General features: G+C 48.7%; 1 protein-coding gene across 13 annotated transcripts in view; it reads right to left on the reverse strand.

Annotated features, from left to right (window-relative positions):
- Positions 1–17,086, reverse strand: part of LOC144127783 (proton-coupled zinc antiporter SLC30A1-like) — a 188,738-nt gene extending 171,652 nt beyond the window's left edge. For 3 of the 13 annotated variants that reach the window (XR_013313563.1, XM_077660690.1, XM_077660685.1), the window contains exons 1-3: positions 16,729–17,082; positions 16,519–16,668; positions 14,295–14,564 (exon numbers count right to left, since the gene is read on the reverse strand). Coding sequence is in view for 11 of the 13 variants with exons in the window: in XM_077660690.1 (XP_077516816.1) it covers positions 14,295–14,564; positions 16,519–16,521 (273 nt within the window). In the remaining 2 variants the exon portion in view is untranslated. Of the gene's footprint in view, positions 1–14,294; positions 14,565–16,518; positions 16,669–16,728 lie in introns of all 13 variants that reach the window. The other 10 variants (XM_077660683.1, XM_077660682.1, XM_077660684.1 and 7 more) reach the window with 7 other exon arrangements.
- Between the last annotated feature and the right edge of the window lie 10,835 nt (positions 17,087–27,921).

Below are 27,921 nucleotides of genomic sequence, written 5' to 3' on the forward strand. Positions count from 1 at the left end.
AACTGAGGAGCATGCCGATCTGACTGTAGGGCTGCTGGTGGTCACGGCCACCACAGCAGATGCACTATCATGCATTGCGGTACCATTAGGCAGACCATGCACCAGGCACAGTGTCAAACAAGCACCATTCTTCAAGTGAATAGAACACAGGGGACATTCAAATTTCCGCAAGTGCGTTTTCCCACATAACTATGTTGCCAAAGTCAAGATGGCCGACTTCGCTATAAAAAAACTGCGTGGGTTACAAGACAGGTGACAAGGGCATGGACAGAATGTAAGAAACGCATTTTGGAGGAATCAAACAAAAAACTAGTCCTTCCTGCTTCGTTTCAGCTGGAAACGCATAGGCAGCCATCTTGTCTTGGGCAACATTGTTATGTGGGAAAGTGCACTTGCGGAATTTTGAATATCCACTATACTGCACACAACCCGACGGTTGCACTCCAACAGTATCCTTTACTTTAACCCTTTAACCGCCAACTCCGAGCTGTCCTCATCATGGGAGATCGTACCAAAATCGCCAATGACGTGTCACACTCGTCCGGCCCGATACTGCGGTGCTGCCACCTCGAAAGACGAGTTACGGTCATCGGTTGCATTGGTTGCGATTCTAAACACTAGAGGGCGGTAGTCGACCATAAAAAACGTATTCTGCGCCTTTGGCGCGTAATTGAAGGCTCAAAAGAGTCATTTCACAATGGCGTCATCCATGAGGAATGCTGGTGGTGGCAGTGTCCCAAGAAAAAGAGCTGCTTCTTCAAGCAGTTGTGACAGCAGCATTTCTGACAATATGGAATTTGTTTCTGAAAGTGACTCTGACTTTGTGTACGTGCTGGAGTCGGCTTCAGATGACGACGAAAGCGGAGATGACGACGAGGGTGAGTCGCTGCTTAGTGCACGTGTGTGGCAGCGTGTGAGCACGAAAAGCCCACCGTCCGTGCCTCGATGGTTCCATTTATCTTCAGTGCCTTGGATCTTGCGGCAGCCCACTGACGAGCACGACATTCTCGGCTGGTTTTGACTGGGACATCAATACATTGACGTAATTGTCACAAAGACGAATCGCTATGTGGTAGAGTACTTTGCTGCTCGGCATTCTGCATGGAAACTGGCAGACCGCAATGAGATCATGGTCTTCCTCGCACTGATAATATTGTAGGGTATTGTTGGTAAACCTCAAGTGGAGAAGTACTGGTCTAAAAAAGATGTTTTGGAGACACCAGTGTTCAGGAAGGCCATGAGCAGGAACCACTTCAATGCGTTGATGCGCTGCCTCCATTTCACCAACATGAAAAATGTGGATGAAGCGACCCACCCAAACCCCAGGCTGTGGCCCGTGATCTCAGGGCTGAACGAGGCCTTCCTTGCATCCTACATGAAAGAACAGGATGTGTCCAGTGATGAGAGCCTCTTGAGAGAAGATTAGCATAGAAACAATATCTTCTGCTGAGGTGTACAAGGTTTGGCTTGAAAATGTTTTCACAGTGCGATTTCCTACACCTGCAATTTGATGGTGTACACTGGCAAGGGGCACGGAAAGAAACGAGAACGTGGGGTGAGGACTGCAGAGTCGTGCTTTGTGCAACATCATGTTTCGAGATTTACAATTTACATGAAGTTAATTCAATACTAAGGAAGGAATTTTGTTCCCTTTTAGCAATGTCTATCCACTTTCTTGAGTGTCACAGCGTATATGAAATAAATATGCCGTATTTCAGTGCGTTCTACCCATTACGACGGCATGCACTGTGGGAAAGCCACCCTCGTAAACAGTTTTTCTTTTTAAATTTTTTATGTTAATTTTAACCAGAAACCATCGAAGTAATATATTTTCAGAAACAGAATTACATGGAGAAAATTATGGTCACTTAGAAAAAATTGGCGATTTTGGTACGTTTTTTGGAAAATAAATTGGCGGTTAAAGAGTTAATAAAGGCATATTTGAAGCACGTGAACATGCTGTTTTGGCTTCGGTTTCATCAACTGTAACGATAGTTGTGATGTACATATTTGAACCTTAAGTCATGTGAGGCAGGAAAAAGCTGCAGTATAAACACTAATACGTAGGTTTAATTCACAACACTTAAACCAGCTTAATTCTAGAGATGGAATCACAACAAATGACGCATCAGCAGTTATATTGCTGTTTTTTTCACGCGTCAAGTGGTATAAGGTCAACTACATATCGGAGCCATCACTCGGTTGATAAAACCGAAAGCGAAACAGCGTCCAAAAGAAATTCAATTATTAATTATTTAGCAGCCATAGGTAGTAAATATCCACGGGCTGATCCATGTATATTAATGTCTAGCATATTGTTCGAAAGAAAACATGCATGAAAAATTTTGGTGCCTACCATAATCACCAGTCTGACTATGCTCACTGCAGGGCAAAGGCCTCTCCCATGTCTCTCCAATTATTCCTGTCTTGTGCCAGCTGCGACCACCCTATCGCTGATTTATTTATTTATTCAAGTTACTCACAGGCTCCTTTACATTGGAGCATTGTGTGAGTGGGGCAGTATATAGAAGTTAGAGAACAGCGCAAAAAAAAACACAAAATAAGGACAGAAAATAAGGACAGAAGAAAAACTTTATACAATAGTTAGCAAGAGGCACTCAGAAGAATACAAATAAAGTAATACAACACACAATAATTACGTGTTTCAAAATGCGGCAACATGGAAATGGAACACGATTTGACAGAGAGGCTAAAAAGTGCACAAGTTAGTTCACTCTAAGCAGCAATAAAACATTTTTCGCAAGAATACACAGAACTGAGACAACTAGGCGAAGATTGCGGTTATTTTATCACGAAATGTAGCAGGATTTCTGGTATTAGTAGCATCGTCAGGAAGGCTGTTCCAATAGTTTATGGCACGTGGGAGAGCAGACATGTTGAATGCTTTTGTATGACCAAAAATACGCGTAAAGCTGCTATGATTATAGAGGCGATGAGATGTGCGACATGGCCGTGACAAAGGTAATGTGTGACTGTGAAGACTGAAAATCATTTTATGAAATAAGCAAAGAAGGGCTACGGTACGACGTGATTCTAAAGACTCAAGTGATAGCGATAACTTGATCTTAGTGACGCTGGAATGCCGGTTATAATCACGAGCGATGAAGCGTGCAGCACGGTTCTGTATAGATTCGAGATTACGTGTTAGATACGCCTGGTGAGGTGACCAGATGGGTGATGCAAATTCTAGTTGTGGGCGGACAAACGTCTGGTAGGCTAGTTTTCGAGTGTCAGATGGTGCACCATGAAGATTACGCTTTAAGTATCCAAGGGTTCGTGAAGCCTTAGCTGTAATTTTATTAATGTGTGTCGACCAGGAAAGGTTTCGATTTAGGTGAATGCCGAGATATTTATATGAGGACGCTGTTGTCACATGATTACTGCTGAGCGAGTAGGTGAAAGAAGAGTTTGCAAGTTGACGGCTGAAAGTCATTAATTTACACTTATCAGTGTTGACCGGCATTAGCCACATGGAACACCAGTTTGTTATATGGTCTAGATCTTTCTGTAAAGCGATATGATTTCTTAATCTCATCCGCACGCCTAACCTTCTGTTGCACCCTACTAATTCTTGCCTTATACCCCTGTCACACGGGCACTTTCGATCCTCATTGAGTCAATGCTCATCGAACTCAATGCAGATCGACGGTTGTCACACGGCCACTTTCAAGCGCAATCGAGCTCGATCCTGCTTGACTCGATGCCGATTCCTCAAGAGCGCTTGAGGTTCCAAGCACAATCGAGAACACTCTCGCTCTCATGAAGCTATGGACCTCCTTCACCCCGCGACGTCACGAAGATGCGGTGGCGCTGATGTTAGCAGCGACTTTCGCATGGTAGGCAAAACAGGTTCCGCTTGCCCGTGCCTACCGCAGCATATATTGACCAGCTGCGTCACTGCTGGATCCGCGTAGTAGCATAAAAAATATTAAATTAGCCTCGATAGGTTTCTCGCGCATAAATGCCGCATTCGGAAACTGGCTAACAGGCATTGGGCCACGGTAGTAAAGCGCGAAGTCTGCGAATCGATAGGCACTGCCACTCAATGCACTTAATGCATGCAAGTTACTGCGTTCATTCACCTGAACTTCAGGATAGTAGGCTGATAATTGCTCAAGGAAAAAAAAGACATATGTAGCTGCACACGTACTTATCACCTTGAGCCGGAGTGCACAGGGCGCCGACAGGTTCACTCGTCCCCAAGGAATGCGTTTTTTTGTTAATAGCACACCATGTTTAAATGGCGTGTTTTGTGACATTTAATAGTTACTTGAAACTGTTTCTTGATATGACGACGTAATTATTTCATTCGAGTAGAAAGAAGTCTGGTGGAAAGAAGCAGCCGCAGGCGTGCTACTAATAGACACGTGGCGAGATTGAGAGGGGACGCGGCATGAAAAGTGTTTTCGTTGTAACTAAACTTGGTGCAAATATGAAATTCCTACGCTAGTTTCAGTCATTCCTTTTATTTATAGCTATACCTGGCGCAGTTCTGGGTAATTATAATTAACACCGTCGTCAAGTCCCCCCAAGCTAGGTCTCTAATTGAGTAGATAGTGCGCAGTTTTTTTTTTTATGCCAGCATGTGCATAAAGCCCTGTTCTGTATGATGACGCGATTAGTTGTTTTTCTATATGATCACTACTTATGCATGCATAGTTACATGAAAACGTTTCTTACAAAAAATAACTAACACAATACTGCACGTGTAGGGAAAAAAACCGAGAGATTTATTACGCTCCTCAATGTCTCAGGAATAGTTTGCGACAAATGGAATCATTTGATTTTCATGCGAATTACGAAGGTGAGTGATCCAGTCGCAGAAAATGTGAGAGGTCAGAAAACGAACCTTGAAGTTTATTCCCTCGTTTATGGCATCTTCGCTTTCGCTTTGGTCAAAGAAATGCGGCACTGAAATCAAAGAAATTACCTCACAATTTTTGACGACCACACTTCTAAAAAGCGTAATTTATAAATTTGTACTCAATATTTTGCTATAATTTTTCGTCACGAAACTAGACTTCAGGGCTAGGAAAGGAAATAATTCTAGAAATCAAAAATTTTCACCAAATCGACCAGCTTAACAAGAGGACAAGTCGGCCTGGCTGGTGCGTGGTCATGCGGCTAAAAACAGCGCTAAGCGAGACAGGAGATCGGGGACACGACGCTGTCCCCACTTTTCGCGCAGCGCGACACGTACGTATGTCAGCAGACGATGAGCGCATGTCTGCTCCGGCGAAACAACGCCAGCACTTCCCCTCACTAGTGTCCCGAAGTAAAATCATTCCGGCTAGTGCAGAGTGTCAAAACTTGTTTTATTCAATGCCTAGCGCATAAATAAACGGCAGGAACGCTTTCTACATGTTTACTACTAACCATATATACAATACACAGTGGCAAACTATTTCTCTTTATAGGCCGCACGTGGACAACGCGAGCTCGTGTACTTCGACAAATTACTAAGTTGGAAGCATCGACCATTGCTGTGATTCGCAGAAACTGGAAACGCGCCTACAAGCCTTGAAAACCCGCGCACAACACATATCCGCGACGCCACTCCCCGACCTTTTGCCTACCACGAGCTCGCTAGCGACTGCAGCGCCACCTCGTTTGTTTACAAACATACAGGAGGTCCATAAAAATAAACACAAGTTAACAAAACCAAAGCACAATTGTTGTTGTTGTAATTGATTAAAATGTAATACAGAGCACTTTTCAGGTACTATGCCTGTTTATATGCAAACATTTGAAAATAATCTCTACACCACGCTCCAAGCTTCGCCGTCAGTGTAAACAAAGATGGCGCCCTCCTGCTCGTCGGCGCGGAAACTGTGGAGCGAGCGCGAGACAGCCGCTCTCATCGACTGCTGGCAGGACCGCCTAAATAATTTGCGGCGCCAGAAGAGAAACGCCGCAGTCTATGTAGAAATCGCGAAGGCGTTGCGGGCCCTTGGGTTGCATCGCACAGCAGCAGAGGTGCGCCACAAAAACCAAAAACCTGGCGCAGATACGCAATGTACCGATTTGGCTACGGATTTGGCTGCCGCTGCCCCCGACTGCACAATGTTGCCGGACATCGCCTTGTTATGACTGTCGGCGGAACATTTGGCGTCACCTAACACGCATGAGGGAAACTTCTCAATGAGCATTGAAAATGCCCGTGTAGCACCGGATGTTTCGAGCGTGCTCGAAAATCTCGATGCAGATCGAGCTCAATGAGGATCGAAAGTGCCCGTGTGACAGGGGTATTACTTCGAAACCAGTCTGTTACCCTGAAATGATTTCGATGGGCATACTCTAGTGCAACAGATCTGTAAAGGTCGTCTTGTGTGGGAAATTTGAAAGCTCTGCGTGTACCCTGTAATTTGGGAATAATTTTTAAAAAATCACTGCTCGCAGCGCAGTAGCTCACAACCAACCAGGGTGACACATCTCGCTGCGTGTCCCCTACCCTGATGATGTTAGTGGGCAGACAAGGAGAGCTTGAAGGCTGGCTCTTCTGCCGACTGACGTCATCAGGGTAGGGAACGTGCGGCAGGGTGTGTCGCCCTAATCGGTTGTGAGCTACTGCGAGAAGCGATATTTAAAAATTATTTCCAAATTACAGGGTACACGCAGAGCTTTCATATTTGACTCGAATACCCACAAAGGCCACCTCTCCAGATCTGTTGCACTCGAATATGCTCATAAAAATCAATTCAGGGCCCTGTAAAGGGCCACAGAAATGGGTGTTTGAGCTTGGTTTTAAAATGCTTGCACTATGCAGAGTACAGGACACCGAGCGTACATGACACGTATGAGACCTCAAAAGCGAGTGGGAAATTTACAATAGATTTTTAAAAATTTCCGCTTTCGCACCATGCGGCGATGCGTGCTGCCGGGCTTTTGTGCGAAACCTGGCACACGACGCCACATCATGCAAGTGACGTCAGCAGCCGAGGGTTATCATTGGTTCACGGCACCAAATTCTTTCAGACGTCACGCGCTACAACGACCGCGGACACTTCGTGCCTGCCGCATCCGGCAGAGGTAGGGGAGGGGCCGAGTGGGGGCCGAGGAGCGCTGCCATATTGGCGTGCGAGAGGAAAGGGAAAGGCGCGAAGACGCGGAAGTTCAAACTTTGTCTGCACATAGCTCAGCTTCCACAAAACGTATTACAAAAATTCTTGCAAAAGGATAATTATGAAGCAGCGTCCTTTAACATCCCAGCCATATCGCAACTTTAGTGAGAGCCCCTTTCTGGGGCCCTTTAATGACCATTGGTTATCTTGCCTTCACATTGCATGCCCTGCCCAAGCTCATTTATTCCTCTTCATTTTGGCTAGGATGTAATTAACCCAAATTTGTTCCCTCACCCACTCTGACCTCTACCTGTCCCCTCATGTTACACCTCAAATTCGTTTCCATAGCTCGCTGTGTAGTCCTCAATTTAAGCTGAACCCTTCTCGTTAGCCTCCATGTTTCTGCCCCATACGTGAGTACCTGTAAAATACAGCAGTTATCTACTTTTCTCTTGATATTGGTAGAGTTCCATTCATGATTAGAGAGAACTAGCCAAATGCTCTTCACCCGATTCTTATTTTTCTATTTATTTCCCTCTCGTGATCTGGATCTGTGGTCACCAACTCCCCTAAGTAGACATATTCCCTGACCACTTCCGGCACCTCGATACCAATTGTAACTGCAGTTCCCTTCAGAGTCCGTTGAACATTACTTTGATTCTGTCCATATTAATTTTTAGACCCATCGTTCTGCCCACTGTTTAGACCCACGACTATAGACATCGTTGGTGTCTATAGTCTAATATATTGTCACGGGTGGTACAGCTCGGTTGGATACGTCAAAGTAGGTGACTGGAGCGGACGTCAGTAGCAGTACCAAAAGCGGAGCATTCGCAGCCAGACACTTCGGCTTCTTTTTCTAAGGCCAGCTCGCGCGCGCATTCCGCGCTCTCGTGGTTCTAGTAGAACGACGACGATGAATGGGCGGTGTCATTACTCCTCGGCAAAAAGAAGCATCGTCCCGATGCTGGGAGTGAGTGGAGAGGTCGGAAGGACTGAACGGGGTTAGTGGGCGAGGCTACCGATCGTGATAAGGCTTCAGGCGGACCACGTGAACCACTTCAGGGCACGGGGACCGTCGGGACTTCTGAAATCCATCGGGAATGACCTCGTAGTTGAGGTCGCCCAATGACCTGACCACGCGGTATGGTCCGAAGTAGCGATGGAGGAGTTTTTCGCTCAGTCCTCGTCGCCGAATGGGGAACCACACCCACACACGGTCGCCAGGCGCATAATGGACGTCGTGACGGCACCGATTGTAGCTATCTGCATCTCGAAGTTGTTGGTCCTGAATTCGAACTTTGGCCAGTTGGCGAGCAGCTTCGGCGCGTTCCAGGAACGTGTAGGTATCAGTGTGAAGGCTAGAGTCGTCCAGATGTGGTAACATTGCGTCGAGCATCGTCGTCACTGCACGGCCGTAGACGAGTTGGAATGGGGACATCTGCATTGTTTCTTGCATGGCCGTATTGTAGGCGAAGGTGACATAAGGAAGCACTTCGTCCCACGTTTTGTGTTCAATATCGACGTACATGGAAATCATGTCAGAAAGGGTTCGGTTCAGTCTTTCAGTCAACCCGTTCGTTTGAGGGTGGTACGACGTTGTTCGGCGGTGGTCGGTATGACTGTAAACCAAGATCTCCTGCAGCAGCTCAGCCATGAATGCAGGGCCTCTGTCAGTGATCAGCACTTCAGGTGCCCCATGGCGGAGTACGATCTGATGCACGAAGAACTTAGCGACTTCTAAAGCGGTGCCGCTGGGTAGAGCTGACGTTTCTGCATAGCGGGTAAGGTAGTCCGTCGCGACAATTATCCATTTGTTGCCAGAGTTCGAACGTGGGAACGGACCCAGCATGTCCATTCCTATTCGTTGGAAGGGCCTTGTGGGTGGTCTAATGGGCATCAAGAACCCAGCTTGTTTGGTTGACGGTACCTTGCGACGCTGACAGGCTCGGCACGTTCTGACGTAGTGAGTGACATCAGCACGGAGACGAGGCCAGTAGTAATTCCCTTGGATTCGGGCGAGCGTACGGGCTATGCCCAAATGTCCAGAAGTGGGTTCGTCATGGGAGGCTTGGAGGATTTCATTGCGCAGGTTAGGCGGTACGACGATTAGGTATTGCGTATTGTTTGGAGCGAAATTTTTCTTGACCAGAAGACCATTGCGGATGCATAAAGATGGCAACACGCGCCTGAAAGCGCGTGGGGCGGTCGTGTTGCTGCCGTTGAGAAAATCCATTACGTCTCGAAGTTTGAGGTCGGCGCATTGTTGGTCAGCGAGGCAGGAGGCGCTGAGAGCAGTCAGTAAGATGTCGTCATCATTACAGGCGTGGGTAGAAGGATCTACTGGGGTGCGGGACAGACAATCGGCGTCGGAGTGCTTGCGCCCGGATTTGTACACGACAGTCATGTCGTATTCCTGGAGCCGCAGACTCCATCGGACGAGGCGAGCGGACGGGTCTTTAAGGCTTGCGAGCCAGCATAAGGCATGATGATCGGTCACCACCTTAAAATTTTTGCCGTAAAGGTACGGTCGGAATTTCGAAGTGGCCCATACAATGGCAAGGCATTCTTTCTCGGTAGCGGAATAGTTTGATTCGGCTGGTGACAAACATCGACTTGCGTAAGCGATGACCCGTTCCTGACCTGCTTGGATCTGGACCAGGACAGCACCTAAGCCGATGTTGCTGGCATCAGTATGGAGCTCCGTGTCGGCGTTTACGTCGAAGTGAGCCAGAATGGGAGGCGCCTGCAGGAGTCTTTGAAGGCTGCGGAATGCATTTTCTTGCGCTGCTTCCCATGTGAAAGGTGTGTCCGACCTTGTTAGGCGCGTCAGCGGCTCGGCAATGCGAGCAAAATCTTTCACGAAGCGACGGTAATACGCGCACAATCCAAGAAAACGGCGGACAGCTTTCAGGTCTTGCGGCGGCGGAAAATGACCAATAGCTGTTGTTTTTTCAGGATCAGGCTGAACACCGGCTTGATTCACAACGTGCGCTAAGAACTTCAGCTCTGTATACGCAAAGTGGCATTTCTCATTTTTGAGCGCGAGTCCAGAAGACCTTATTGCTTGTAGGACCAATTCGAGGCGGTGAAGATGCTCCTGGAAAGTCGGGGCGAAGACGACAACATCGTCAAGATAGACGAGACACGTCTGCCATTTTAAATCGGCAAGGACGGTATCCATGAGGCGTTGGAAAGTTGCCGGTGCAGAGCACAGTCCGAAGGGCATGGCTGTAAATTCATACAGGCCATCTGGAGTAATAAAAGCTGTTTTTTCACGGTCCCGCTCATCGACCTCAATTTGCCAGTAACCTGACTTGAGGTCCATCGAAGAAAAGTATTTAGCGCTACAAAGGCGATCCAGAGCGTCGTCGATCCGGGGGAGAGGATAGACATTCTTTTTGGTGATTTTGTTTAAGCGACGGTAGTCTACACAGAACCGCAATGTTCCATCTTTCTTCTTCACAAGGATGACTGGCGCTGCCCAGGGACTCCGGGAAGGACGAATTACGTCGTCGCGGAGCATTTCCTTGACTTGGCGGCCAATAGCGTCGCGTTCAGCGGGAGACACTCGGTAGGGGGACTGTCGGAGAGGGTGCACGTTATCGTCCGTAATAATGCGATGCTTCGCTAGGTGAGTTCGTCCAACACACGATGATACCGAGAAGATGTCGCCGTAGCGCAAAGAAGATCTTTAACTTGTTGTTGCTGCGTCGGGGAGAGTGCTGGATTGACGTCGAACGTGAAACCAGTGACTGGGCTCTGCTCTTGCGACAATGACATTGTGGAAATACTGGGTGTGCTGCTGACATGGGCGATGGCATCAACGTGAGCCACAACGGTTCCCACGTTCAGATGTTGGTGTGCACCACCGAAATTGGTTATCAGCACTTCTGTTTCTCCGTCGACGAGATTAACGACTCCTCTGGCGACAGCAAGGCTCCTGGCAAAAAGCAAGATCTGGTTGCCTTCCGCGACGCCTTCGAAATTCCGCACAGTCTTGGCGCCGACAGAAACCATAATACTCAAACGAGGTGAGATGGTGACGTGGTCATCCAGGATGCAAAGTGCGGTCGGATGGTCTGGATCTCTGTGTATTGCGTTCTCTGTGGAAAAACACACGGCCTTTGACTGGAGGTCGATGACCGCTCCATTCTCGGTCAAGAAATCCATCCCGAGAATGACGTCACGTGAACAATGTTCGAGTATAACGAACGTTGCCAGGTAGGTTGCGCCTTGAACTGCTACTCTTGATGTGCAAGTCCCGGTCGGTGTAACTAAGTGACCCCCGGCTGTACGAATCTGTGGGCCCATCCACGGAGTGGTGACCTTTTTCAGAGTGGCGGCGAAATTTCCACTGAGGATAGAGTAATCCGCCCCTGTGTCGACAAGTGCAGTGACGTCTGTTCCGTCGAGGGAAATGCTCAGGTTTGCTGTCGTAGACGGCGTGTGAGCGGTACGGCGCGGTGTTTGGTCACGGCTGCGGTGCGGCGCGGGTTCATTTCGATACGTCAGGTGGCATTCCCGTCGAGTCGGCGTTTCACGGTGTTGGACGGCATTCAGTCGTGGCATCGGGTGGCCACCTAGTTGCGGCGTAGGAGGGTCTGTTACATTTCGTCGGTGAGCAACCTCCCCCTCAAAGGTTGCTGCTTTTAGTTTTCCTGGCAGGGGCTTGGCGACCTTCCCCGAGGAAAGTCACCGTAAGACCGACGACGTGGGGATGGCGACCTGCGGGTCCCACCGGCAGATTCGGCCAGATAATCGTTGATTTCTCTGGGTCGCTGCCCAGGCTGCGGACGTGGTGCATCTGCAGGGAACCCCGGCAGGCCCATCTGACGATACCTGCAGTTGCGGTACAGGTGGCCCGGCTCACCGCAGTGATAGCAGAGAGGACGGTAGTTGGGAGTGCGCCAGATGTCACTTTTACGGGGATACGATGGAGCAGGACGAGCAGGTGGTGGCGGCCGAAAAGAGGCCGGAGTTTCCTGAAGACGAGTCGGCGGCGGTTGTGCGCGACGAGCAACAGCGGCGTATGTCATTTGCGGTGGGGCTGTGGACGGCTGAAAGGGAGCTGGTGTTGTAAGCGCCTGTTCCACCTCTTCCCGAATAACCTCGGATAGAGCAGTAACCGTTGGCGCAGGCGGCGTAGCCGGGAACAGCTTCTGGAGCTCCTCGCGAACGATAGCTCGTACGGTTTCGCGAAGCATGTGGGTGTTACTGATGTCCGTGGTTGCCGCAGTCATGGCCAAAGGTTGACGCTCGTATTGCCGCAACCGCATATCGAGTGTCTTTTCCATGGTGGTTGACTCCGACAGAAACTCTGCGACCGTGCTCGGTGGATTGCGAACCAGTCCGGCAAAGATTTGCTCCTTGACACCTCGCATAAGGTACCGGAGTTTCTTCTGCTCTGTCATGTCCGGGTCAGCTCAACGAAATAACTTTGCCATCTCTTCGAAGTATACCAGTATGCTTTCATTTGGTAGCTGGGTTCGGGACTGAAGGAGCAGATCGGCCCGTTCTCTTCGAATCACCGTGGTGAAATCCTTCAGGAACTGGTCTTTAAATACGTTCCACGTCGTTATGGACGACTCCCGGTTCTCGAACCACGTACGAGCTGCGCCCTCCAGCGAAAAGAACACGTGTTGAAGCTTGGAGTCTTCCGCCCATCTGTTGTACCGGGCCACGCGTTCAAATTTCTCCAGCCAGTCTTCCGGGTCTTCGCCTGGAGAACCTTGGAAGATCGGTGGCTCCCGAGGCTGCTGCAGCACAACAGAAGGTGAACTAATCGTCGTCTGCATGCCTATTTCGGGCTGGACGGTCGTCGACGATGGCGCTGAACGAACCGCTTGGGTTGAGCAAGACTCCAGAAGCCCAAACTCGGGTTGAAGGCCTTGGAGCCGGCGGCTGCCGTGGTGTACAGGCGTCACCTCGATGGCAGATGACCCTCGAGGACTTGAATCCCTGCTTGCTGGGAGTCCGAGGCATGGAATGCATTACCCAGCACCTCCACCAGATGTCACGGGTGGTACAGCTCGGTTGGATACGTCAAAGTAGGTGACTGCAGCGGACGTCAGTAGCAGTCCCAAAAGCGGAGCATTCGCAGCCAGACGCTTCGGCTTCTTTTTCTAAGGCCAGCTCGCGCGCGCATTCCGCGCTCTCGTGGTTCTAGTAGAACGACGACGATGAATGGGCGGTGTCAATATTCCTCATAGCTCACTAAAAAAGCATTTTATTCAATGCAGGCATGGCCCAACCATGATGTGGAAGAGACATATGTAAAGATCGTAAAGAAAAAAAAAACATCTAAAGGTACTGCACAGGAAATGTGACAAAGGGTCACAGGCAAGGTGCCACAATTGCTACGCCGCTACTCGCTGCCTGTTCACCAAGTGAAGTTAGTGGTCATGACAGATGTTGGAAAAAAAAAAGTCTCACTGGCTCATGATAGTGCCTGCTAAGTTTGACTGAGGGTATGAATTGCAGTGTGCGCTAGCTTGGGGACCCGAACACAAAACATATTCACTGGGTCATGCCCAACACTTGATGGCAACCAGAAAAGCATGTTAAGAAAGGAGATCTATCAAGGCCAAGAGTGGCCAGATATTGGGACTAAGAGCCAGGAAAGCCAGAAAAGGGTGCATATGGCAGGCACTGTTCGGTCATAAATGTTAGCTCACCAGTTATGGGGCTGGCTAGAAAAACGCTGGAAATTAAATCTAGTACAGTGCTGCCCATGGAGAGGGAACTGAAGGGGTAGGACCAGTGCAGTGCAGGGCACGAAATGTAAGGGCCCCTTCGTGTAACAGAAGAGCCTAGCAGGCAGTGAGACCACCAGGAGGACAGGGCCAATTGGAGATCAAGACGAGGGGCTGATGATGCTCCAGCTCTCTCCATCAATCTTTTCAGGGCAACCGCCTTCCATTTGGCTTTCCCCAGTCACTGCATATACCTGGAATGCTGCATGCCATCAAAAACTATAGGGAGGGAGCAATAATGTCTTGGCAACATGAACAGCCAATTGAAATACATGTGCAGTGCATGATGATTTGCAACAGCATGGAACGCATAACCTGAAATATGTGATGAGCATGTCACTCTGAAAGGTCTCTTCATTACTGCCTCTGGTTCGCACTACAAACCTTCCAAGGCAGCGAGTCATGTGCAGAGCCACAGGGAGCCAGTTACTTTAATTAATAGTATGGGACTACATACCTTGATGGAGAGGAAGGCGATGACAAGCGAGATAACGTCCGATAGCATGTGAAAGGAGTCGGCCACCAGGGCCATGGAGTTGGTGACATAGCCCACAATGATTTCAACCAGGAAGAAGGCTGTCGTCAGACCAAACATGAGCAGCAGCCGCCCCCGGCGGCCCACCAGCCTGCGGCGGCGGCAACAGCCCCCCCCCATGGCGGCTGCCTTCACCTCCTCCTCTGCAGCAGCATCACTCGTCACCACGTCTGGCTGCTGCTGTTGCAGTACCTGCAGTGTGCAGTCATGCCTCAAATAGGTAGCCCATAACCATTCTGGGGTTTCCTTTGTCCCCAGGCAACTGGTTAAAGTCAGCTGTGGATATTGGGCACCTTCAGCTACTACTGCAGAGAAATAAAAAAAAATAACCCACAAATCACCCGTAAAGCTGCTGACAAGCTGAAACTTTACAAAAGAGCCTGATGACACCATCCCAAGTTAGCCATGCTGTAATCCCTTTTCTTTTTCTGAAGAAAAAAGTCACAGAAATAAATGCTTCAAATGGGAGTGTTCCCCACCCATAGTGACCCATAAATCTTCCTCTGCTATCAGGCACTATATATAACAGCCTTGCACAATACTCTTTCCTACTTCTAAAGCATGTCATGCTAAAAGAAATAAGTTTTCTTGCATGTTGTAACAAAAGAACTGTAGTGCAACCAAAACGAACACAAGAAAGGACCACATAGGACAGGCGCTAAACTTCATCTAACTTTATTCATTGGTAGCGCAGCAAATGTAAGGAAAAACCATAACATGTGCAGATACCAATTCACATACACCAGAATCAACAGAACCGTTCAAGATATGCCATCTCCAATTTGATGAGGTTCACAGACGTATTGCTAGCACAATATACACCTCTCTTTCTTATATGAAATGCTTCCAATAGTTCCCTTGTCCTTGTATCTGTAGTTTTACCTAAAAATCTTTATCTCATGAAACCGTGGTTGACACTTTTTGCAGTACTTGCATCTAGCCTGTGGCAAATGTTCTGCCGCTCAAGGGCACCCGTAACACTCAGCGCGGTGCTGAGAAAGATGTGCACCACTTACGTCTTTACTGCTATCTTGCGGAAAGGCCTATGTGGGCCAAACAGGGCGGTGCATCAATGAAAGGGCAGGTGAGCATGCGTGGTCATTAAAAGACGTAAGTGGTGCACATGTTTCTCAGTACTGCGCTGAGTTTTACGAGTGCCCTCGAGAGGCAGAACATTTACCACAGGCTAGATGCAAGTACTGCAAAAAGTGTCAACCACGGTTTCACGAGATAGATTTTTAGGTAAGACTATAGATACAAGGGCAAGGAAACTATTGGAAGCATTTCATATAAGAAAGAGAGGTGTATATTGTGTTAGCGATACGTCTGTGAACCTCTTCAAATCGGAGATGGCATATCTTGAACGGTTCTGTTGACAGTGGTGTGCGCGAATTGGTATCTGCACGTGTTCTGGTTTTTCCTTACATTTGCTGCGCTGTCAGCAAATAAAGCTAGATGAAGTTTAGCGCTGCCATCACCGATGTCTACTGAACACACGGCGGTTCCCCAAATGGGCGAAAATTTACTACTGCAACCGACACTATTGCTGTAAGCCAAGTTATACATAAGTCTGCAAGTAATGCGTCCACTTTCAACCTTTTCTTTACGTCAAAGCCAGGTTGTATTGCCTCTTAATTACTCAGCCATTAAGTGATCATGTGCCTATATCTGTTGACAGCTCGCGCGTTTAAACAACACTCTTCTTCAAGAAAGTGCATATTTACGCTTGAGCCAACCACGCGTCCACTGCAGACTCCAAATATCCGGAAGTTGGGGCACCCAGTTTCTTAAAACAATGGTCACCACCACATAATGACTGCTTCGGAAGGTCAATCTCTACAGGTTCTGCCCGCAGGCTCCAGTGGACTCAAGAGAAGAAATACCCAGGGCAAAGTGGAAACTAGTTGACAGCTCACTGCTCCGCACAACTACGCATAACTTGTGCGCATGCGGCGGATGAGCCCAGCGACCAGCAGCTACTGAAACCAGCCCACCGTCAACGGTGACCGACCATGTCTTGAGCGCCCACTCGCCGCCACGCGAAATCAACAGGGCACTGACATCGTGATAAGCGGCCCCTTATGGTCACGGCGTGCTCATCAACTGAAAGGTCTCTGCTACCACACCAGTCGGTTTCGACGCTCACCATGGATGGACTTGCAGGCTGCTCCGAGCGGGGCGCGCATCTGCTGGTCGCCCACTGCGCGCGGCTCGCACGTTTCGGCCACGGTTCGCCGCCGCCGCCTGAACCGTGTCAAGGCGCACGCAGCCCCTGGGACGGTCACGCGCGCCCCAGCTGCACGCGAAGCGCGGAAATGCCCGCTTCCTCGTCTCCGACGTGAAAATGCCGACTCACCTCTGATCCGCGCTCGCTGCGACGTGGACCACGGGCGCTGGCTAACGGCTCGGCCGCCCGCCCATGACCCCGGCAGGCAACCGCTTTGCACACATCACCAAACGTACTTTGCGCACCGCACTATACTGGTTTCACCAAGCACCAGCGCCCTTCCCCGCGTCACCCCGAAACGCGTCGCCGCCTGCGTCCACGCCGGATGCGAAATCGCCAGCGGCAGTCAATCCCGCCTCTTCCGCCGGCTCGTCTCCTTCGCCGGGCGGCCAAGGGCGCCGCGATCAGCCTCGAAGCCAGCACCGTGCATCGACCGGGGCCCGCTGCTGAGATCCACCTCCATTCACGGCCCCTTGCGGGCCATCACGGCGCTAGCCGCGGTTTCCAGTTTAGTAACCACCTTGTTTCTTTTTTTTAATTTCTTGAATGATTGCTCACACATTTTAAGGGCCAAGAAACGCTTTGGCTTTGCATGTGCGCACAAAAAGTAACAATAAATTTTTGTATCCTCGGGCTCGGTCGTACGATCATGCGTGGCACTAAGTTGGCGGGAAATTTGAAGCGCGCCACCATGCGCTATCGCCATAACTCTATAACAGCTATGATTGCCCTTGTGCTCCTTTCTTGCTCCTGAGATAAGACATGGTTTGCTGGTCTGAGCATCGTATCCTGTGTTGATAAAGTTGGTTCAAACCGACCGTGGTGTTTGGATACACATCCTCCTTGTGCATGTGGTACCCGAGTCTGTCTACAGTTATATACAGTGTTGTGCGTTTTTATTGTGAAGACTTTCAGAAGTTTCCCCGCCTCAACCGCTGGCTCATTTGCGATGAAACTGCACACAGAACTTGCGTATTATGGTAACTTTTGTATCGTAGCAAGTTTGACAACGGTACTTTCTTAGTTGAGCCGTGCACGATGCGAAAACGTAATCGTCTACGTAGAGATCGGCGAACTACAACCCGCAGACGGCCCGCAGACGGCGTTTTTTCGCTGCCCGCCGCGGTGGCTCAGTGTTTAGGGCGCTCGACTACTGATCCGGAGTTCCCGGGTTCGAACCCGACCGCGGCGGCTGCGTTTTTATGGAGGAAAAACGCTAAGGCATGCTGTGCGATGTCAGTGCACGTTAAAGATCCCCAGGTGGTCGAAATTATTCCGGAGCTCTCCACTACGGCACCTCTTCTTCCTTTCTTCTTTCACTCCTTCCTTTATCCCTTCCCTTACGGCGCGGTTCAGGTGTCCAACGATATATGAGACAAATACTGCGCCACTTCCTTTCCCCCCAAAAAAACCAATTATTATTATTATTTTTCGCTGAATGGCGGCAGTGGCGCTGTCTGTTTTCGGCAGTCGAAAGCGTCACGACAAGGCCGCCGAGGCGAGCGTTGCAAGAAGCGCGGGTCCTTTGAATATGCTGTTCCGGCCGTTTCGTTCTGCTTAACTGAAGCGCTTACAACATTTTCGGCTAATTGAGCGGAAAAATACCAGAACAGCTGACTTAACGAGGCTTTACTTTTCAAAGAATATTGTTTGCAACGCTCGTCTCGGCTGACGTGACGCTTTCGACTGCCGAAAAAAGATAGCGCCACTGCCGCCATTCAGCGAAAAAACGCCGTCTGCGGGTTTTAGTCCGCCGATCTCTACGTAGACGATTACGTTTTCGCATCGTGCACGGCTCAACTAAGTAAGTACCGTTGTCAAACTTGCTACGATACAAAAGTTACCATAATACGCAAGCTCTGTGTGCAGTTTCACCGCAAATGAGCCAGCGGTTGAGGCGGGGAAATTTTTGAGTCTTCACGATAAAAACGCACAATACTGTACAACTTGTCTGCAGTGAAGCTCCACCCACATTTAGGACCGCCGCATAGAATCCCTCCCCGATAAAAAAAAAATAGTCCGTTGTTAGAATTTTCTTTTTACCTAAACAAGAAGCCAATCACGAGAAAAAATTACAAGCTTTAGAATTTTGATACATCGCTTGTCTAATATAGTACAAAGATTAAAAAGTTTATTTCGTTTACTATTTTCTTCAGCCAGCGGAGTACACCAGTGCGCCGTGGACCGTGACCCAGTGTTATCAACTGCTGTTTTTTAAAGTTACATCCTACTACAGTGTGACGGGCTCTATAAGTTTTCCTATGCAGGAAGTACGCGAAATAGGTATGAGGATTTCGAGCGCTATCTACTCACCATTCCGTGCCTTATTTGACCTTTATTTAACCTTGAGAAGCACAGCATAGCAAAAGATTTGGACCAAAGACGATGTCAAACCATAGTTTACTGTGCCCGACACGATGGCGACCTCCAAGATTTGTCCCGGTCATTTCCAAAAATTTGTCCTGGCCCACCCCCGCAATTTTTTGGCGGCAGCGGCGGTAGAGCGAGGACGCCCACCTAATCTGCTCTTACTTCGTTTTCCAGGTTGGTGCTGTCTCAAGTTTCTCTGTTTATTTCTTTTTATCCTCCACACTTTCGCCGCTGCTGCCAAACTGCTTGCTTATTTCCCGCGCCCATTCGTGTACTGTGTCCAATATGTCTGAGATATGCCCATCCTGCGAAGAAGCCGTACCTGCTGACGACCAGTTCCTTCTGTGCGCCGAATGTAAGTGCAGCTATCATCTTGGCACTTGCTCGGGATGGTAAGAGACGGCCTTTAAATCTAAAGACGAAGCTGGTCGCAAATCGTGGAGATGCGTGCCTTGCCGCAACTTGAAGGCAAAATTTGGAAGTAAAGTGTCAGTCGATGCAGACCTCACTGTAAATCTCGCAGTTATTGTTCAGAAGTTGGACGCACTTGCGTGCTTGCCATCTCAGGTCGCCAAGGTCAAGGCATCTATAGAAAGGATGTCAGCAAATATGATGCCATTTTGGAGAAGCAGGAACAACAGGACAAGGAAATAGGCAGCCTTAAAAAGCGCGTCCAACAGCTAGAAAGGCAAAGCTGCAATATCAACGCCGTCGGGCAGTTGAAAATGTCGGTAAATGAACTGGAGCTATATATACAGCAGGAAGCACAACATAGAAGTGCATGGTATTCCCGTTTCCACTGATGGGGACTTGTTAACGAAATTGAACAAAATCGCTGAGACACTCAAATTTTCAGAGCTACAATCGAGTGACATCGATACTGTTCACCGACTCCCTGCCAAAACTGGGAAAGTGTACACAATTCTAGTGCGTTTCTCGCGCCAGGCGCTTCGCGACAAGTGGCTTGATGGGCGCAAAGCCTTGAGAACTGCGAACTCTTCTTTTTCGATATCCGAAAACCTGACAAAGTAGAACAGAAACCTCCTGAAGTTCAGCCGGGACTGGACAGCAGAAAACGGCTATCGGTTCGCGTGGCATGCCGGTGGCCGTGCGTTTGTTAGGAAAGCGCAGGGGGAGAGTGCAGTTGTCATTCGTAGCCCAGAGGATCTCACTAAACTGGCGAACTCGTGATGCAAACGCCTGTTTGACTTTTGTCCAGTTATTTTTCTGATGTGTTTTTTTTTTCAATGTCTAATTTCCAGCAAAGTCCGGTCTGTACTTCGGAGCTTTCTTTTCTCTGTAACAATTCGCCTCAATGCTTAAACTTTGTTCATTTTAATCTGCGCTCAGGCATGCAGAAGGAAGCAGGATGATATCGAGTGTTTTCTTGCTGAAGTGAAGCTGCCAATTCATGTTGTGATGTTCTCAGAAACCTGGTTTTGCACAGATGACGATGGATTTAACATTTGAAAATATAAGAGTTACTGCTTGAACCGTCAGGGTAAACGAGGCGGTGGCGTATCGCTGTTGGTCTTAGAAGATATGGAATGTGAACTGCTGGACGACTTTTGTTGTGTTAATGCCCATTACGAGGTACTTACGCTCAAATTCCGGTCATATTGTGACGAAGAAGACGAACTGTGCAGTGGCGCGGGCAGGAGCGCTCGCGCTAGGCTACCGGCCATTAAATCATCTCATTTCCATCGATCATCGTGTCTCTTTCTTCGGCTGGCCGCCACGTAACATTTGGTGGAGCTTGCGGGGTACCATCGACATCCTGGTCCGGGGAGCTTCGGCGTCCTGCGTCAGCCGTGGTCGTTAGCCGTGAGTTCTTGGCGTGCGTCGCTCGGCCGTGCCCCAGCCTTTCAGACCCGAACCGACCTCGCCGTTGTTCCCCCCGCCCCGTCCCCCGCCCCGACCACTCAACACGACGAACTGAACCCGACGCAAGGACCTGACCTATCGACCCCACCGACCCGAGATGGCGCTTACACCTGAAGACACCGATCCCCTGCCCAGGCCGTTCGGCGCGTCCTGGGAACTCGACCGTCAGCTCTTGGTGACCTGCGGCCGGAAGCTTCAAGGCCAGGAATCATTCAGCCATCTTATTCATCGTGGCGGCCAGCACCTCACCCCTTTTTCGTTCCTGTCCAACCATCCTCTTAAGCCAGTAACCACTTCGCGCGTCTCTTTGTCACCGATCGAGACGATCGCTCGGTGGCCCCGGGTAGTGTGACGAAGACGAACTGTGCAGTGGCGCGGGCAGGAGCGCTCGCGCTAGGCTACCGGCCATTAAATCATCTCATTTCCATCGATCATCGTGTCTCTTTCTTCGGCTGGCCGCCACGTAACAATATGTATTTACTGTGTGCTATCGTCCTCCCTCTGGCGATACGAGTGTGTTCCTTTATTTCCTAGATTCTCTTCTTGAATTTGTGAAAAAACATAAGTACAATATTGTACTCGGTGGGGACCTAAATATTAGTATCTTATCAAACAGCATTGCGAAGCGAGAACTAGATACAATGCTAAATGTTCACTGCTGTTTGAATGCTGTAATTGCGCCAACGAGAGTAACAGAAGAATCAAACATTATTAAATGTTTTTATTAGAAATCATGATCCAGACCACCTAACATCCTGTGTAACCTCGCTGCAGATTAGCGATCACCTACCTATTTTTCTATCAGTGAACCATATTGTGACGAAGAAGACGACGAACTGTGCAGTGGCGCGGGCAGGAGCGCTCGCGCTAGGCCAGCAGCCACGACGCCGAACATAATCATCCGTTGCGAGCCGTCCGCAGCCAATTCTTCAAGAGCCTTGGAGCTGCTTTCGTTCTTGTTCATCGTGGCGGCCAGCACCTCACCCCTTTCTCGTTCCTGTCCAACCATCCTCTTAAGCCTGTAACTACTTCGCGCGTCTCTTTCTCACCGATCGGGACGATCGCTCGGTGGCCCCGGGTAGTGTGACGAAGACGACGAACTGTGCAGTGGCGCGGGCAGGAGCGCTCGCGCTAGGCCAGCAGCCATTAAATCATCTCACTGCCATTGATCATCGTGTCTCCTTCTTCGGCTGGCCGCCACGTAACATTATGCTTAATCTTAAAAGGCGGTCAAAACAATCTTCTTATAGAGATATTAATTCTTATACGCTCTTTAACTTTCGTCGGCACATAGTAAGCGCGGTTTGGAGTGAAGTTTTAAGTGAAGCAAGACCTGAAGCAGCCTATGGTAAATGTATTGCAAAATTTAGGCAAATTTATTCTACGTGCTTTCCTTACATAGTACACAGCCGTCCACGGCAAGCTCGCAAACCGTGGCTAAATAGTCAATTACTTGGTTGCATAAAAAACTGTGACCAAATGTTTAACCTCTTTTTGCAAACTAAAAGTCCGGAAGCGTTGAAAGCGTTCAAATTGTTCAGAAACAAACTCACAAAGAAGCTTCGCGCGGCAAAGAAGTTGTACTTTCAGAATCTTTTTGTCTCCTCCAGCAATAGTTCTGAGAAAACCTGGAAGAAACTAAACTCAGTCATAGGACGTATGCCGGAACCGATCAGCAAAATTAATCTTGATGGAATAGAACTTGAGGGACCTGAAATAGCTAACGCAATTAATGCCTTTTTATTTCTATAGCTGGATCTTCGTCTTCCTGCGAGGACTTTCCACTCAGTTTTTCTCGTAAGAGCTCTAGAATTTTTTTAAAATACTGTTACAGAAGTGGAGGTGGTTGCTGCTTTGAACAACCTTAATAATAGCAAATCTGTAGACAGCACGGGAGTTCAGATAAAGCCAATCAAATATGTTATTTATGATATATCCTATATTCTGACCCATATTTTTAACTTGTGTTTATTAGAAGGCCTATTTCCACGCCACATATAGTCTGCAAATGTAATAGTGTTATTTAAAAAAGGTGATAGAAATGACCTTTCAAACTATAGCCCAATTTCTATCTTACCTGCCTTCTCAAAAGGATTTGAAAAATTATTTCTAACGCGTCTTACATGCTTCATCGACCACCACAATATTTTAAATTCCGCTCAATTTGGGTTCAGGAAAAACAGATCTGTGGAGCTTGCCCTTCGCACTCAGAAAGAATACATATTAGATAATTTTGAGGAAAAGAAACTAGTCCTAGGTATATTTTTAGATTTCTCGAAAGCTTTCGACAGCATTAATCATAAAACATTACTCCATAAACTAGACCGATATGGAATACGTGATGCAGCCTACTCATTAATATCCTCTTAAATAGCCAACCAAACGCAGTTTGTAGAAATAAATGGTGCTTCCTCCACAGTCAAGCCCATCACCTCAGGAGTTCCACAAGGTAGCCTCTTAGATCCCCTTCTGTTCATTCTGTACATAAATGATATTGCCGCGAATATTTGCAGTGTTTATTCGTTTTTCAAATCTGCCGCGACACCACCTTATCACTTTGTTTGCGACGCAAGACGCGACTAGATTTATCTCGATTGATCGCAGCCAGGCAAAGCTGATTCTACGTTGTTCCGGAATGTTCTAGTAACTTTGCGCCCTTTATCTCGAATGTTCGCTATCAGCTTTAAATTGAGCACGGCCGACAGCGGCGGGCATTCTGTTCGACGACCGCCGAGCACGCTTGTCGCTTCGCCGCCGCCGAGTGATTCAGTCCATTTTGGGTGCAAGTCAGCCCAATAAACAGTTCTTTTAGAAGATCCTTTCGTCCGTATTCATCGCTGCTTCGACTGCCGTCACCACTACGTGACATCTGGTGGAGGTGCGGGGTAGCCTTCCATGTTCCGGACGCCCCCTTCAAGTCGTGAAGCCAGCCCTGAGCGCTTCGCACCCGAGGACGAGCCAGCAGCTCAGCGAGCCAGCCGACGTCTCCAGGGAGAGGAGCCTGAGTTCGGGAAACTGCCGGACCGCACAAGACAGCGAAAAGACGCGGCTACGAGCACCGCAATCTCGCCGAAGATGTCGACACCGATTATACTGCAGCAGCCGCGGGTGCCGCCAACTTTCAATGGATCCCTAGGCGAAGACCCTGAAGAATGGTTGGATCAATTTGAGCGCGTGGCGTCATTCAACAAGTGGGATGATGCGGCAAAGATTGGACACGTTTTTTTCTCATTGGATGGCTCCGCACGCACGTGGTACGAAAACTACGAGTCGTCCCTTACGACATGGGAGCTATTCAAGAGAGAACTATTGAAGGTATTTACCAGTGTCGTGAGGAAAGAAAGAGCCGAACGACTCCTCGAGTCCAGGATCCAGCTTCCGAATGAGCCCGTACGCAGCTACGTCGAGGAGATGAAGCGCCTATTTCGCCGCGCCGATCCCGGGATGACCGAGGAAAAGAAAGTTCAGTTCTTAATGCGCGGCGTAAAAGAACAACTCTTTGGCAGCCTCGTCCGTCAGCCGCCAAAAACGGTCGAGGAATTCATGCAGGAAGCCTGCACGATTGAGAAGACCCTCGACGTCCGAGCTCGGCAGTACAACCGCCCTTCCTCTGCCTATGCAATCCGTTCGGACACGCCGGCCACCACCAGCGACAGCTTGCGGGACGTTATCCGCGAAATTGTCCGAGAGGAGCTACGCCGATTACTGCCATCCTCCCCACAGCCACAAGCATCGACTCTGATGGACGTGGTACGGGAAGAAGTGCAACAGGCACTTGGCACCCCGACGGCCACAGAACCCCAGGCCATGACCTACGCCGCTTCAGTAAGGACTGCTCAGCCCCAACGACAACCCCCACGTCCTCCCCGAAATGAGCCACTTGGTCCACAACGCCGCCTCCCAGCCCCCGCCCGCCCAGCCTATGACCGACCCTCAAGCCCCAGGAAATGCGACGCCTGGAGGACTTCCGACAACCGGCCGTTGTGCTTCCATTGCGGTGAGGCCGACGAAAGACTCCTCCCACACGACCAGCAGGATTTCTGAACCCCATTGAACCTCCCTCAAGACCCTTTCAGCAGATTGGCATGGACTTGCTTGGCCCTTTTCCAACGTCAACATCTGGAAATAAGTGGATCATCATAGCGACCGACTACCTGACCCGCTACGCCGAGGCGAAAGCCCTACCGAACGGAACAGCAGCAGAAGTGGCCAAATTTTTCGTGGAGTGCATTCTTCTTCGACACGGCGCCCCCGATGTGCTCATCACGGACAGAGGAACAGCATTTACGGCGGAACTCACGCAAGCCATCCTGCGCTACAGCCAAACCAGCCACCGGAGGACAACTGCATACCATCCGCAGACCAACGGACTGACCGAGCGCCTGAACAAAACCATCGCCGATATGCTCGCTATGTATGTCGATGCCGAACATAAAACCTGGGATGTCATCCTGCCTTACGTCGTCTTCGCCTACAACACCGCAGTGCAGGAGACCACCCAGATGACGCCTTTTAGGCTCGTCCATGGCAGGGATGCCACGACCACGCTAGACGCCATGCTGCCCAACGTTACAGAAGAAGAAAACGTCGACGTTGCCGCCTACCTTCAACGCGCAGAAGAAGCTCGAAGGCTTGCCCGATTACGGATCAAAGATCAGCAGCTGTCCGACGCCAGACGCTACAACCTACGAAGACGCAACGCGGAATACAAGCCAGGAGACCAAGTCTGGGTGTGGACGCCCATTCGCCGCCGTGGATTGAGTGAAAAGCTTTTGCGCCGCTATTTCGGCCCGTACAAGGTTCTTCGTCGGCTGGGTGAACTGGATTATGAAGTCATCCCTGACGCAATGACTGCATCCCAGCGACGCCGCGTACGACCAGAAGTTGTCCATGTAGTCCGTCTGAAGCCGTATTATGCGCGCTAAAGGCCGCTGCATTTCCATGCTCTATTTTCGCAAGATCCGTTTTTTTCCCCTTACTAGTCGCATTATTTGTTTTAATGCATCGGGTCGATGCTTCTTTGAGAGGGGAGTAATGCCGCGAATATTTGCAGTGTTTATTCGTTTTTCAAATCTGCCGCGACACCACCTTATCACTTTGTTTGCGACGCAAGACGCGACTAGATTTATCTCGATTGATCGCAGCCAGGCAAAGCTGATTCTACGTTGTTCCGGAATGTTCTAGTAACTTTGCGCCCTTTATCTCGAATGTTCGCTATCAGCTTTAAATTGAGCACGGCCGACAGCGGCGGGCATTCTGTTCGACGACCGCCGAGCACGCTTGTCGCTTCGCCGCCGCCGAGTGATTCAGTCCATTTTGGGTGCAAGTCAGCCCAATAAACAGTTCTTTTAGAAGATCCTTTCGTCCGTATTCATCGCTGCTTCGACTGCCGTCACCACTACGTGACAATATTGTCAGCTTAAATCCGCCCGCAAAATGGATTATTTATGCGGACGACAGCAGCCTATTTTGCGGTGGTTACTCAGGCATTCAACTATCCAGCCGTGCTAACACAACGTTGGCCAAAATTGAGCACTGGGCACACAAAAACAATCTAAAACTAAATATAAATAAAAGTAATGCCGTACTCTTCCGGCCCAGAAATAAAACATTCGAGCTTCCTCATCTGGTGCTCAGCGACACTCGGATAGAAGTCATTAAATCTGTGAAAACCTTAGGCGTCTATTTCTCAGAGCACATGACGTGGGATGCTCATGTTGAGTATTTAGCAACCAAGCTATCACACGTAATTGGTTCCATACGCCGATATTGTTCACTATTTCCAGTTTCAGTAAATATTCCGCTTTACAATTCACTTTTTTTTTCCTCTATTTTAAACTATTGCTCATTAGTGTGGGCAACGACAACCGGAGAAAACATCACAAAGTTATTAATGCTTCAAAAAAGAGCCATCACACTAATTACTTAAGGTTCTTACCTTGCACATACAGGACCATTATTTAGGCAGTTCAAAATCATTAACTTTACATCGTTGTATAACTATAGGCTTTCCGTACTTTATAAGCAAGGCATTATGAAAAAAGACAACACACTAATACTACTAACAGCGCTTAAAGAAAATGTGACTGCTTACAGCACCCGGAATCCCGAACGCTGGCACGTTACTGGCTGCCGTACTAACTATGGCCACCAGATGCTTCGCTTCAGACTTCCCATTCTACTAAACCAACACACATTCTACAGTGGTTAAGCTTTCTCACTTTCCTTCAAAGCAATCCGCGAAATGTTTTTCTGAATATAAACGCATGATTTCACCGGTGCTCTTGCGCTGGTTTTATACTTTCTGACCATTACAATCATAAATTACTACTCACACTATTCCAAAAGAACAATAAAACCCTCCCAACCTTATTTATGATGTGTTAGATGCCGTATTATCAATGAAAATCTTCATTCCGTCCTATGAGAAGTCCTGTCAAGTGTACATTGTTTTCTTTCATATGTTTCTCTGTAGGATTGCCATGGATTTTGCCTCGACTATTTCGTTGCGTTTTTTTTTCAGTTTGATTTTCAATTATTTTCATTGTTAACCTTTTTGGTTGTTTCACTGTGTGCTGAATCGTGTCATGCTGCCAGCTGTTGTCAAATATGGGGGCATTCGCCCCGTCAAGCTGCTCTTCGCAGCAGCTTTTTGCGGCTGCTCCTTTTCCTTGTACCGAGGGAAAAATAAACTCATTATTATTATTATTAATTTGACCACGGCCGATTTGGAACAAATTTGATGTCCAAGCATAATTTAGCGTGCCCGACACGATGACGACATCCAATTTATGGCCCGGGCCATTGCCAAAATGCTATCGTTCGACCTTTGGGTATAACAATGGTTAAAACCTGTAACTTTTTTGCCCGGTTTTGGGATAAATTTAACGATGGCGTGTTTCCAAGACTTTGGGGGTTTTCCCTAGATTTAACCAAATCATTTGGTAACGTTATAAATTATTGTGATGACCCCCATAATGCGCAGGTCCACACGGGACGGATAGGCAAAGAGACACCGTATGGCTCAGTTTAAACAAACAGATATATTCAATAATTACACATGATTAA

This window comes from Amblyomma americanum, chromosome 4 (assembly GCF_052857255.1).
Source record: "Amblyomma americanum isolate KBUSLIRL-KWMA chromosome 4, ASM5285725v1, whole genome shotgun sequence".
Classification (NCBI taxonomy): Eukaryota; Metazoa; Arthropoda; class Arachnida; order Ixodida; family Ixodidae; genus Amblyomma; species Amblyomma americanum.